The 13,178-nt window shown below is 45.0% G+C and overlaps 1 protein-coding gene across 1 annotated transcript in view; it reads left to right on the plus strand.

The window, feature by feature from the left end:
• Positions 1 to 13,178, plus strand: part of LOC139761821 (zinc finger protein castor homolog 1-like) — a 407,573-nt gene that overhangs the window by 341,981 nt on the left and 52,414 nt on the right. The window contains 1 exon segment of the mRNA XM_071686315.1: positions 5,565 to 5,709. Within this exon segment, the coding sequence (XP_071542416.1) occupies positions 5,565 to 5,709 (145 nt within the window).

Consider the following 13,178-nt stretch of genomic DNA (forward strand, 5'->3'; position numbering starts at 1 on the left):
TAACAGAGATATGCCCGGTACAAAACGTTTACTTCCCTAAAACAATGTTACAAAACATGGTGACGACGGTTACCACAGCCAAACAACAACACAAAAATATGGCTGGGTGGCTTACCCTTCAAAAACAATATGATCCAATATGGCGGGAACGGTAGCCATCTAAAACAATATCAATTAGCCAGAGCGTCCAGCCTGGCGCTATATTTTTATATCTTTCTATTTTGTCGCCACTTAACTGCTTGTTTGGTCTTTATTGGGAATTACAGAGGGCAATTTCGTCTTGTTACCGTTATGAAACATTCCTTGTAGACCTTATCTACGCCTATTAGGATTATTCCCGGCTTGTGGCTTTGTGTGTGTGTGTGTGTGTGTATGGGAAGAGAGAGAGAGAGAGAGAGAGAGAGAGAGAGAGAGAGAGAGAGAGAGAGAGAGAGAGAGAGAGTACCCGTACATTTTTTGTATTGCATTACTGTCTCCTTTTACTTTGAATACATCGTTTTCATATTGATAGATTATCTTTTATTTCTGTTTTAAAGGTTTAATGCTATGACACATTGCACCAACGAGTTAGAGAGAGTGACACAGTTCACAAAATGGGAACAGTGATCCGCAGGTGGCGCTCGTGTGTGGCGTGGGCTCCAACTCGATCCTGGAATTATTCACCACAAACTTCTGGACACAGCAGCCCGCCCCACCCCTCCATCACGACAGGGGAAATTAAAAGTTCAGTCTTGATGAATAATTTCCAATAACTTGAGAGAAATAATTACTCATGGCGATGGTCGTACAAAAGATTGATGAAGATATTGTTTCAATGTGATGTATGCTGTGAGAACATGAGGAAAACTGATATTCTTGAACAATTTCGTAGATATACATGCGATGAATATAAATGTTTTGACAACTTTCGTAGTTCAGTGAAGAACTGTCATACTATTGGGTTCCCACAGCCGTCAGGAAGTTAGCCACGTCCACTGGCTGGGACCCACAGATCATGAAAGTGTGGTGATGTCTGTCAGTCTGTCTTGGTACTTTAGCACAGGAAAGTTCAGCAGATCTTCTATGTCTTCTGTGTAAAAGTTGCTTCTTGGATATTGAGGGGGTCCTTAGATATACGAGTCTGACTCTTGTATGTCTGGGGAGTGTGACTCTTGTTTGTCTGGAGAGTGTGATATCTGATGTGCGTGTGGCTATGGTGATTGGGTTAGAGGGATTGTTTGAAGGGTCATTTTAGCGTGAATATTTCTCAAGCTGGTGTTTGGTTTAAGAACTGTTGATAGGTACGAGACTGAGTGAGCCTTTTACTGCTTTGCGACGATAAAATATGTGCGTGTATTTAATCGTATCGATTTGGCTCTGTCGTTGCTGACCGCTTCACACTCGGCAAAAGTTCATTTCTTTTTCATAAGGATGATTGTATCGTGTGGTTGCTTATGCCTCCTCACTGCAGCAGGGATCTAGATGATGAGATTTCGTATTTACCGCAGTTATTTTGGGTACTGGAATCAACGCAGGTTTTATTTATGTAAATATAATCTGATTACGAACTGGTAGCTTGATTACATCTTGGGTTCACCTCGCCCCACCAGATGACATTCCACAGTTCCCATAATTCATTCACATTTTCTCTCTTTTTTTTTATTTCTACCGACTGACTCTCTTCAGTTCATGATAAACGAGTCTTTCGGGTTGTTCTGTATTAATGGCCTTAGTGGTCTTATCTCCTACCTCAGCGGGTCATTGACAAGTCAATTGGAGTTGGCGTCGGAAATGTTGTTCTATATCATCTGTCTGGAACTCGCGGCGGACTTTATAATCTGTGTCTCAGTTGTTAAAACTTTGTCTCCCTGTAATTGTTGGGTGCCGACAGCAGATCCATTTTGGAACTGTTTTAATGAGATTGTCTTGATTTCTAGAGGGTTTGCCGTTTCGCGTGGAGCACAATGTTGGTGTGGGGGTTTCTAGTGTCGCTGGGCGCTCCGAACTGCTTCAGTTAATCATTTGAAACATAATTGACGCTTGACGGGACTGCGCAGTTTACATCATGATGTGATGTATGTTGTGCAACTTATGTATGCACACACACAAACACACACACACACACACCCACACTCACACACACACACGCGCGCACATGTCACAGCTCACTCATAACACTCGACAACACATAACCAGTATGACTCAATTCTTAATTCTAAATTCTCTTGCGCTTCGCGCTAGCCCTTCCTAGTTGCGAAATCTCAGCATAGTTACAGAAAGCTCAAGAAATATAGCTCTACCAGTGTATAAGTCTCTCCCCAAACTGTACAAATAGGCAATTATACCCACACACACCTGGCTGTCTTCTCTGAAACGCTGACTATCACCTGCCATCACCTGCTTGGAGCCGGTGCGGGCTTCACTGCGCCATTATTTTGGCATATTGCTCTCGTTAATTAGATTTCTGTACGTTGTAGGGCTTGCTTGAAGGGCGAAAAGAGTATCCGTATGGTGTAAAGTGCCTGTGGAGGGCGTGGAGCGTGTATGGAAAGCGAGGGGCATGTTATGAAGGTGACAGCATTGGATGTCTGTGTGAAGGGCGTGGATCATGTGTGGAAAACATAAGGTGTGTCCTGAGAGCATGGAACGTGCGGCGGGCGTGGGCGTGTGTAGAGGGCGTTGCCTAAGTGTGTCTGTGGAAGGAGTGAAGTGTTTGCAGGTGACATGGGTGTATCTTCTGGACACAGGCGAACGCAGAGGACATGGGGAATGTTTGACGAAGAAGGGTGTGTTCTGGGGTGTTGAGATTTGTGTTGGGGTGGTGTGCGTCGGGCCTTGTGAAGGTCACAGACGAGTGATGACGTGGTGGGCAAATGCGTACAACATTTGGTGCATCTTCATCAGCGCTTGGCACGCGTGATGTGGGCGCGGGGCGTGAGAGGCTGTCGCTGGAAGCACCTCAGAGGTGTGAGGCATGTCCGAAAAGCATGCGACTTGTCTCATGGTTCCTGTCAAGGTGAGTATTCCCAGGAGACGCCCCCCGGCTCTCGGTCATCATCAAGTCGTCTGTCAGCGCCGTGGCGCGAGACCTTTGTAGCCCCTACTGCCTCGCCGTCACCAGGGCCGGCGATCTAAATACCTCTTGTGTTATTGTCTCCATACCGCACAATTTTACGATACCCAAAATAGCGCCCGGATGTTTTACATGTGTCGTCGATCTGTCAGAGAAGAGGTCTTTACGACTCTCTCCCTCTTCCCACCCAAGTGTCTCCTTCCATTCGTCTTCCCCCTTCCGTCACCTCTTCCTCTTCATCCCGCCCTTCCTCCTCCTCCACACAGGGCAGTACCATGTTTACCACCACTCCTTCCGTGTCGTCGGAGCCTTAGTGGGAACAAGTCGGCAGGGGCAGGCGTGATGTATTTTCGCCTGCGTCCACAAAGGCCTACCGTATCGACAGCTTCTTCTACAGCAGTTCCCAAGTTCTTCCACAATGCCCCACATCACTTACCGACTCGGCGTAGCAAGGCCAACAGCACCACAGAACATCTGCAACGCAACCCGAGACTCCGACACAACCGGGGCTATAACCCGGTGCACATTACCTGACTCTTGCATCACAACTCTACAACTGGACCATTTAGCGATGCGATCCATTACAGAATTTAAATAGCTGTTATTTTCCTCCGTCGCCCATCGTCTGTCCTCTCCCTGGCCATGGGTTTTTTATGGCATTCTTTCACATCCTTTATGCATTTACGTCCTGAGACACGTGGGGGCCACATCGTGGTTGCCGCCGCTGCCGTGGGGGTCGCCTCCTGTAAATGCATGGGTGTGTGAATGACGAAGAATGTGCTTAATTTTCCGTGTAAATGTTGAAGGGAGATATATACATATTATTTTTCCCATACCCGCGTTTTTTAACAACACCGGAAATGGTTATAGCTTACAGAGAACACCAGACATCACCCCTACCCCTTCTCGTGTCTTTGTGGTGTTCTCTCTCTCTCTCTCTCTCTCTCTCTCTCTCTCTCTCTCTCTCTCTCTCTCTCTCTCTCTATGCTCCTACGATTTCCGAGGAGTGACAGGAATTCTAGTGCCTCCCGCAGGGACATTAAGTCAAGCGGTGACGGATGCTTTCCTGCATTTTTAAGCGTAATTTAAGCGTGGGTGGTGGGAAGCGGACTTGGCTCTTCCCACGCCCTCCCCCAAATGTCTGAGATGCTAGGGGTTTTAAATCTGAGGATATACTTCTGTCCGAAAACTAGATTAAAAAGATGGAGAGAAGAAAAGATGAGGGATCGTCAGGTGCTGGTGATGGGATGAGATGATACAGTGGTCCTTGTGGAGTTGAGGTGAAAGGGGGCTTTTATATATAAGTAGATAGATAGATAGAGAGAGAGAGAGAGAGAGAGAGAGAGAGAGAGAGAGAGAGAGAGAGAGAGAGAGAGAGATCTGAAAAATTATTTATATCTAATCAGTGTTCCATTTAATATTACTTTTTCTTTTTAATGTGGAATTATTTACACAGTATTTCTTCAGAGTGAATGATTATCAGTGATCAGGAAACGTCCCTGCTGGACCAGTGATGTATTATGAGTCAGCGTTACACTGTTATAATGAGCGTTACCTTCGTATGTGGCCGCCATTTTTCGTGTTTGTAATCTGTGTCCACTTCCGTCTCCCCATTCACGAAGGGGAAAACATTTTGTTTATAACCTTTAGCTTATAGTTCCTTGTTCTTATTGTTCTTCACCATGTTGATACAGCTGCTGTAGCTCTTGTTCTTCCTTTTCTTCTTCTTCTTCTTCTTCTTCTTCTTCTTCTTCTTCTTCTTCTTCTTCCTATAGCGCCCTATATCATTGCCATGTACCTGTTGTCTTATGTCCTGCACACACGAGGCCTTGTTATTTAAACGCTGTCGTCTCTCCTGTTAAGCCATATAATTCAAAGTTCACTTTCAGTACGCAAATCTCTCTCACTGATAGCAATTCCGGATCACGATTATTAACGCTGAGACCATTTATTTTTCACACACACACACACACACACACACACACACACACACACACACACACACACACACACGCCTGCATATGTTCATTGTGGCTACAGAACAGTGACGCCAACTAGTGTTTATGAACAGGCACACGTAGGGGCTGTGTGTTCAAAGTGAACTAATTACTTTGCCTCTTCAGGAGCCAGACAACAGCAAATCAAGACAGTTCTACGCCAGAAAACAGAACTAGTTCTTGCGAATCTCATTCCTTAGTTCGCATCTTCGACAAATTCGCCCCCAACCTCCTTCCTCCTATATATCAGGATAGAGTCAAGTTTTCTGTGTACTTATAATTATAAACCAGGTTAGAAGCAGCAGACTGGCTCTGAGTCTAGTAATGCTTCCGCGGTAGCTTGCTAGTCCCTGGGCTGCGGGAATATGTTTCTGGGCATCCAGTCCTGTTGTCCACAGTAATCAAAAGACTCTGCTCCCGTCTCCTGGGAACTTAAACGTTATACTTTGATGATAGTAATTAGCTACATTCGATTTTTCCTACTGTTGAAGCATGTCATGTTTTCTCTCCTGCAGATGCTGGGTGGAGGGAACTTTTCGACCCTCCTGACGCTGGCGGCGCTGCAGGAGGGTAAGGGCGGCCCTGGTGTGCCTCTTCCGCCCACCCTGGACGCCCACAAGTCCCTCTCCACCACGCCCACCACCAGCACCTCCACCACCAGTGAGTACTTATCTCGTGCTACCCTCTTTATAGTCACCTGCAACAAAGCTGGCAAGCAATTTTTTTTTTTTTACATATTTATATATTTCAAAGCATAGTCGTCACGTCTATAAGATGTCCTTCTGGCCTCCTTTACGAGTGACAACCTCTGGGTTTTCGTATTTTCTTTCACCTCAGCTACCCAGAGGCTCACGGTCCGCCAGAGATTTAATTATATTTCTTTCTCTGTCTTCCTCTCTCGAATTTGTCTTGTGCTCGACTGAATAGATCACAGTCTTCATTGGTTCCCTTGATATATACCAAAGTCCCTTCCTCCTCGTTTCCATTTTTATTAATTTCATCAACGTGAAAGGCTCCTTTTGTCTGATTTTCTCTCATTCTTCGCTTTTGTTTTGTTCTCCCGCTGGGCTGGTCCTTTGCGCCCTTCCTATATGATTCCAATTCACGTGAAACATTTTCTTTCTTTGTAATTTCTCGTCTTTTTGTTTTTGCCCATAGTTTTGTATCTTAAATGATGTCATTTAGGTTTATTACGTAAATGCTAATGAAATTCTTTATGACGTTGGCTGTGTGTAGCCATTAAGACAAACACATCACAAGCTTGGCTTTCTGGGTGAGTGTGAGTGCTTGAATTTATCGCCTGGGGACTGCGCTCCATCAGCCTGTGTAGAGTGGTCTTACATGAGCAACGGAGTCAGCCAGACCAGACCCACAGTCGAGCCAAAATACTTGCGACGAACCAGACTCCTGGTGTCGAGCCATACCCCCAGACTCTGCGTCGAGCCAGACCCCCCACCCTCCCCTTATGCCGAGCCAGAGTCTGTGTCGAGCATGATCCTGTGTGGAGCCATATCTCCGTCGACACAGACTTTGTATCACACCAGACCCTGGATCGAGCCACACCTTACGTCGATGCAGACCCTGCGTCGAGCCAGACTCCCTCTCCGCTCAGTCTTCTGGCCCGCGCTATAAACTCCCGGCAGACGCTGTCATAAACAGTAATGTGGAAAGTTTTATTCCCTGTCCTAACACGAGGCACGGACGAGGCAGGGTTACCTAGCTAACATTGTACCTCAAGACCGCGGGGTTAAAACTAGATTACGACAAGGCCCCGCGGGTTCAAACTAATATTATATATCCTGTAGCTGAAGTGTAATTAATCTGGACCTCTACACTGCCGTGGAGTAATTAAAAGCTAAGCAATACTATACACTGTTCTGAAGTTAGACTGCCATATGCCCCGCTTCAAACCATTTTACTATTATGATCTGCATTTTTATGACGTCTCCACCGACGCAGCCTGCATAGGAACCTCCGTTTTACCCCGGCTTACATATCACCTCTCCCAACATTTATTATAATATACCAAAGCCAAACTCCATCCTGGGAAATTTGAGTACTTCTTTTGTCTTGTAGTATCCGCCAAGCATAGCCATTTAACGCTGGAATATTCCAATATACGTTTACGGCGATTATATATATATATATATATATATATATATATATATATATATATATATATATATATATATATATGAAGAAAGAGAAATGTGCCACATAGATTGGTTAGCATGGTTCTATTGTCTTCTCCTCTTCTCGTCGCTTTTTACGGGCGGGAGGTTTATCCTGGCTGAAAATTTGACGTTGCTTCAGAACAACCTCTTGATGCCTTTCCCGTCATTCGAGAGTCTGTTTTGTGTGTAGGAGCGACACTTGCGCCCTCCCTGTGTTAACCCTAATTAACATACGCGGCGGCCATTTGCATCAGGGGTCCCTCATAGTTTTTTTTTTTTTTTCCTCGTCTGTTATGTCGTTTATCAACCATATCGGTGCTCAAGATGCAGCCGGGTATACTACAGCCGGATGTGCTCTTTTATCATAGCTCATTTTTCATCGATGTTCACCGGGGTCTTTCGTTACCCCTTGATATCGTAGAAAACGGATCTCATGGTTTACAATTTATAGCGACCAGTTTGATCAGCTACAGATCTTGCCAGCAACTTGCTATGTGTAGTCTGGTTAATAACTTAATTCGTATCACCGATTGTCTCTTCTATCTTGGTCGACTCTCGTGTAAGGCGATATAGAAAGCATTTCTTTTTTTTTCTCTTTTTTTCCTCGGTCGTTGTGTGTGATATCATAATATGTTTTGATAAGCAATCCCATGTTCGTATCTCGTTCATATTTCTCGTCTTTGTTTTGGAGCGATATTTACTGCAGACATCTTTCCAAAGTTATCTGTATAAAGATCAACCATTGCTTTTTCTTCGTATTATTCTTTTTTTGTCTTGGCTTCAAGTATCCTCTTCGTCAACACTGAAAGCAGTGTTTTAATCTTTTTTTTTTCTATTTTTTTCTTCCCCCTTTTTGCATCCGTAATCCCGTCTCTCCCTCTCTGGCTATCAAACTCACCATCACCCATTTGCTGTAGCGTCTACACGAACGAAGAATGATATTAATTATTTATGAGGACAAGGGATCGTTCCTATTCTTTGTCTTGTTTTGGTTATATCTGTTAAGCCATCATTATCATGTTGCCAGTTCCCTGGGCCAACCATCAACGTGAAGCCGGCTAGAAAATCAAATCCGACCCAATGGCCGACAGCAACAAGAATGGACATGTTTATTGGGGCATTAATATTTTACGGCGTATCTCTTTTCGCTGTAAATACGTAAGCTGGTCGGCGTTCAACCCAAGCCTTATCATCATTATTATTATTATCATTATTATTATTATTATTATTATTATTATTATTATTATTATTATTATTATTTCCTTTCATATTTCCCTGGTTTAATGCCTTTCGGAGGGAGGGGGGGGGGGGGGGGAATTCTTTCTCTTATAGTCTGGCTATTGTTTTCGGTGTTTTTCCTTTGGTTTATTGTGCCCATTGGGTATTGTTTGAACGCTCTCTCGCTCTCTCTCTCTCTCTCTCTCTCTCTCTCTCTCTCTCTCTCTCTCCCTCTCTCTCTCTCTCTCTCTCCTCATCAGTTATTTACACGAGACTGACCGTGTTGAGCATCATACTGCTTGCCGTCTGCAAGAGATCTGATATTAACGCAGTCTCGCCTGCCTTCTCTACGAGAACTGATATTACGTAAGGACTCACACAAAGGGATTCATATTATGTCCATAAAGTAAAGTTAAAGGATGCTGTCCGAAAAAAAAAGTACTGTGCCCAGAATAAGACGATGAAAGAAAAACGATGAAATAATCTCCATTTTCAATGAAAAAATGATTGTGAATTCTCCAACAAAAGGATTATAAAGGATTTGTTTTCCGAGTCTTACGTAATTCTATTTTTTTGTTTCAGTCTCCCGGTTTAGTGTCGTGTTGTATGCACAGGTCGAGGGATTCTATACAGATGGTATGATTTCATCATCGAGAGGTACGGAATTGAGAAAGACCTGATGGTCTCTGGCGAGGATATGGGAAAGACCTGATGGTCTTTTGACGAGTGTATCGGAAAGATGTGATGGTCTCTGATGAGGGTATCGGAAAGATGTGATGGTCTCTGACGAGGTTATCTGCTGGAGGACAGTGGTGATGACCTGAGATTTTTGCTGTGAAATTGAAGATGAAGACAGAATACCCTTATGGCACTACCATAGAATATTAGTCGGATGGATACGACCATAAGATATCAGTCTGTTTGGTACGACCATAATACGTCAGTATGAATCTTGAAGATATCGAGTCGTTACAGCTCAGTGGAACGACCTTTGGGTTACCGATGGCAGACTCATCATTACTCAAAGATCATGCCGTCGTGCTCAAGGGTCTTACCGTCGTGAACAAGGGTCTTACCGTGGTGCTCGAGGGTCGTTCCGTCGTGTTCAAGGGTCGTTCCGTCGTGTTCAAAGAGTTAAAGGATCACGAAAGGTGTTCTTCTGACGGGGGTGTCTTCATGCGTCATCCTTCGCTCCTTCTCACTCAGACTGGCACTCTCCAGTCACCAGTCAATCTGAAAGTTATGTACGAGATGTAATTTCACCGGTATTTCGTATGTCAAAACACGCTCGCTCGAACAACGAATCTGGAATCTTTAGCGGCCTTAACTACGGTCGTTAGGAAAACGGACATACGTTACCTGTCCAGGAGATGAATACTACAGGTGTAAATCATCAGGAGTGACTCTGCCGTAGGACCTGTACTGGCTGGTGGGGGGATCTGACCCAAGTGGGGTTATTTCTGTGTTCTGCTTCACGACGAGACACACCGAACCGTCAGTGGTCAGTTTAGCTCGACTTGGTAGGCTCATTGAGGCGGACGGTTTAGTGTGATCTTTAGGTTCTCTGAAATTGTGAGATGTTCTGAAAGCCGCCTGAAAAAATTATTTAAAGGGAATTAAAAAGCCCGAGAGAACCAGATGCCTCATAATAAACATAATTGCTGCCTGCAGTGGTGGTCGAGTTAGAATAACTGAAGCATTCAACTTCGGTTGGCCTTGGAGCAGCTGACGCTTTACTGATGACTTGAACGACATAATGGCGATGTTAAACAAATTGTTGATGATCAGCCAACAGCACGACCAACACAGGAAAAATACCGAGGCAGCGGACCTAGCCATGGGCCAAGCCATGGGCGAGCGCTGGCCAGGTCACAGGCTGGGTGCAACACCCTCTCAGGCAGGTGGGTCAGTATGTGGGAGAGAGATTTCAAGCGATTTTGAGGAAGCTGCGCTGATGTGTTTATATATATATATATATATATATATATATATATATATATATATATATATATATATATATATATAATTATCCTGGGATGTTATATGACAAAAAGCTTGAGCCATGGTTCACAATGTGGCTCACTGATGGTGGTGCTGTATTTCGACTCAAAATGATCTTTTGGTCAGTTTTGTGATGATCCCAGCGAGAGAGAGGCAGTGTGCAGCGGCACATCACATCATCTGAGTGCACTTTGTAGCAGCAGCGCTTCTGCCGTGTTGTGTCTCCGGCCGTAAGCAAGCTGGAGGAAACTAAAAGCTCAGGATTGGTCTATCTTAAGTAATGCTGGAAATAAGATTAATCATCTGTGGCTGTCTGATAGTGAGTTGAAAAACCACGAGGGCGGAGGCCCCTGCCGGCTGACACAGCAACTTTCAAAGATCAGTTTAGACTGTGTTGCTAAACAGGCTGATCGAAAATATCAGAGACATGACCACGAACACAGATATCATGTTCACATTCCCTTCGTGTTTACGTCTGTTAAGATCATAAAAGTTGGATATCAAGACGACGTATTCATCGTTAATGCAGACGCAAACACGGAACAGGAGACCATAAGAACCCACTCGAAACTCGGTGACAAGAAAGTGACTTTGATGCTGTCGAATCAGACATGAAGCGATGCATCCACAAGTGAATGCTTCCAGGAATATGGAAAGAGGAGGACAAAGGGAAACCTCTCTCTCCTCCAGGGAATGCCAGTAAGGAAAAGCTTACTTTTGAGGAGTGCAGCGACGTCAGTCAAAGCCTGTGTCAAGACCTACCTGCCTGAATCTCAGACATAGCTTGTGGAAACTTGGCTCAGACCAGACACATGAATAGATGTATCTCATCGGATCAAAAATACCGCCATATTTTGTTTATACCACCACGTACTTCAGCCTCAGAGCGAGGTCGCCCACGACTCGAGCTGGTCTTGACCGTTCGTCCTCAGGAGCAGGATGAAGGAAAAGACTGCTGAGGCCTTGACGAGCATTGTCCTGAAAGCTAGTGTTGCCGATCATGACTTCCCTCCAGCTGAGACAGTGATATTGTACAGACCAAAGAGATACGATGGTTTCTGAAGACCTCCTGACTGGGTTAAGGGAATTGCCTTTCGTAATCGTCATCGTCTCTAAAACATGCCGAAGCAGAAGGTGATAAACTGTGTCTGTAAGAGTCTATCTAACCTCATCACCCTGCGGACAGTTCAAAGTTTATGTTTTGGGTACGTTAATACCACCGTGGTCTGGTAGAGGGGCTGGTACAGCCACCCTCCTACATCGTCTGGTACAGCCACCCTCCTGCATAGTCTAGTACAGGGACTGCTACAGCCACCCTCCTGCGTGGTCTGGTACAGGGAATGGTACAGCCACCCTCCTACATCGTCTGGTACAGCTACCCTCCTCTGTATTAGTAATATCTTCACACAGCTTTGTGATATAAAAGCTGTAAATTATGTCCAGTAAAAGGTAACCACTCGACACACAAAACATACCAGTTAAGAAACAACACACACGCAATTGCTTACAATTTTATTACGTATTGAACGTAAGGTATTCTTTGTGGCTGTGTTGTTTACGGCCGCATTGTTATATAAACCAGCGTTCACCACATTTGCATCTGTCAGTTTCTTTGTTTCCATTTTATTCACCAACGTTTGCTGTTTGAATCAGCACAAACGTTCTTTCACTTCCTTCCAATCTCGAGCCAGACTCGACTCAGGGTTACTTCCGCTCGCTTCTGCACTCGAGATTAACTTCCTCTAGGTAGAAACTTATATATATATATATATATATATATATATATATATATATATATATATATATATATATATATATATATACAGACAGGGGAAAATATATGCATTATATGTGATTACGATAAACTAACACCATCCCTATACTACTTTGATAAAGCGCTTGACTTCCTGCATCATTCTCGCCTTTCCTCTCCGTCTGCCTCACACAGTCATCCTGAGGTATTGCGCCAGTCCTCCCCCTCCCAGACAAGGACGACGATGATAGCCCTAAATTTTATCCCACTGAAGACGTAGTGCTTATGGAACGAAACGACAGGATTATGGGGGACCGCAACGACGGCAAAGGCCCTAAATTCTTTCCAAGTAGAAAGACACTCCGGCTGGAGAGGACGAGGATGGCATTGACAAAGACCGTGAACCTTACCCGGGCCGGCAGGTTGGTAGAGGCCGTGAGGACGACCACGGAGGCCCTGAACTCTGCATCCTGCCAGCGACGTGTGGATGGCGGAGAGAGGATGAGTTGGTTCGTCGAGCTCTTGCATAAAGCAAATGTCGGACGGGTACGTTTGATTGAGGTTTCCTTGACCGGCCTGAGTACACTGTGGAGACGCATGGATTCGCTTGATCGAGGCTGTATAATGTAGCCTTGGCTCTTTTTTTCTGGAGTGGACTGGCCAATACCCTCGGAGCCTAAATTAGCATTTGCAAGACTCTTGAGAGCTAAAATTCGTAGTATCAACAGCCCTCTTTGTTGCTAAGTCAAGATGATGTTCATAAGTCAGCCGACGAGTGGCCAGCCAACCAACCGGTACCTGCCGTCTGTAGGGTGGCTGGAGGGGGCACTGGGCGGGTTGTGGTGGTGGGCAGGGAGAGAGCACGATGGTGGTGGCTGGCAGGGATGTGGTGGTGGCCACAGTGGACATGATGGTGGTAGTGGTGGTGGTGGTGGTGGCTGTCGTGTGGCCACAGTGGACAGGATGGTAGTGGTGGGCAAAGA

Source organism: Panulirus ornatus, chromosome 42 (assembly GCF_036320965.1).
Source record: "Panulirus ornatus isolate Po-2019 chromosome 42, ASM3632096v1, whole genome shotgun sequence".
Classification (NCBI taxonomy): Eukaryota; Metazoa; Arthropoda; class Malacostraca; order Decapoda; family Palinuridae; genus Panulirus; species Panulirus ornatus.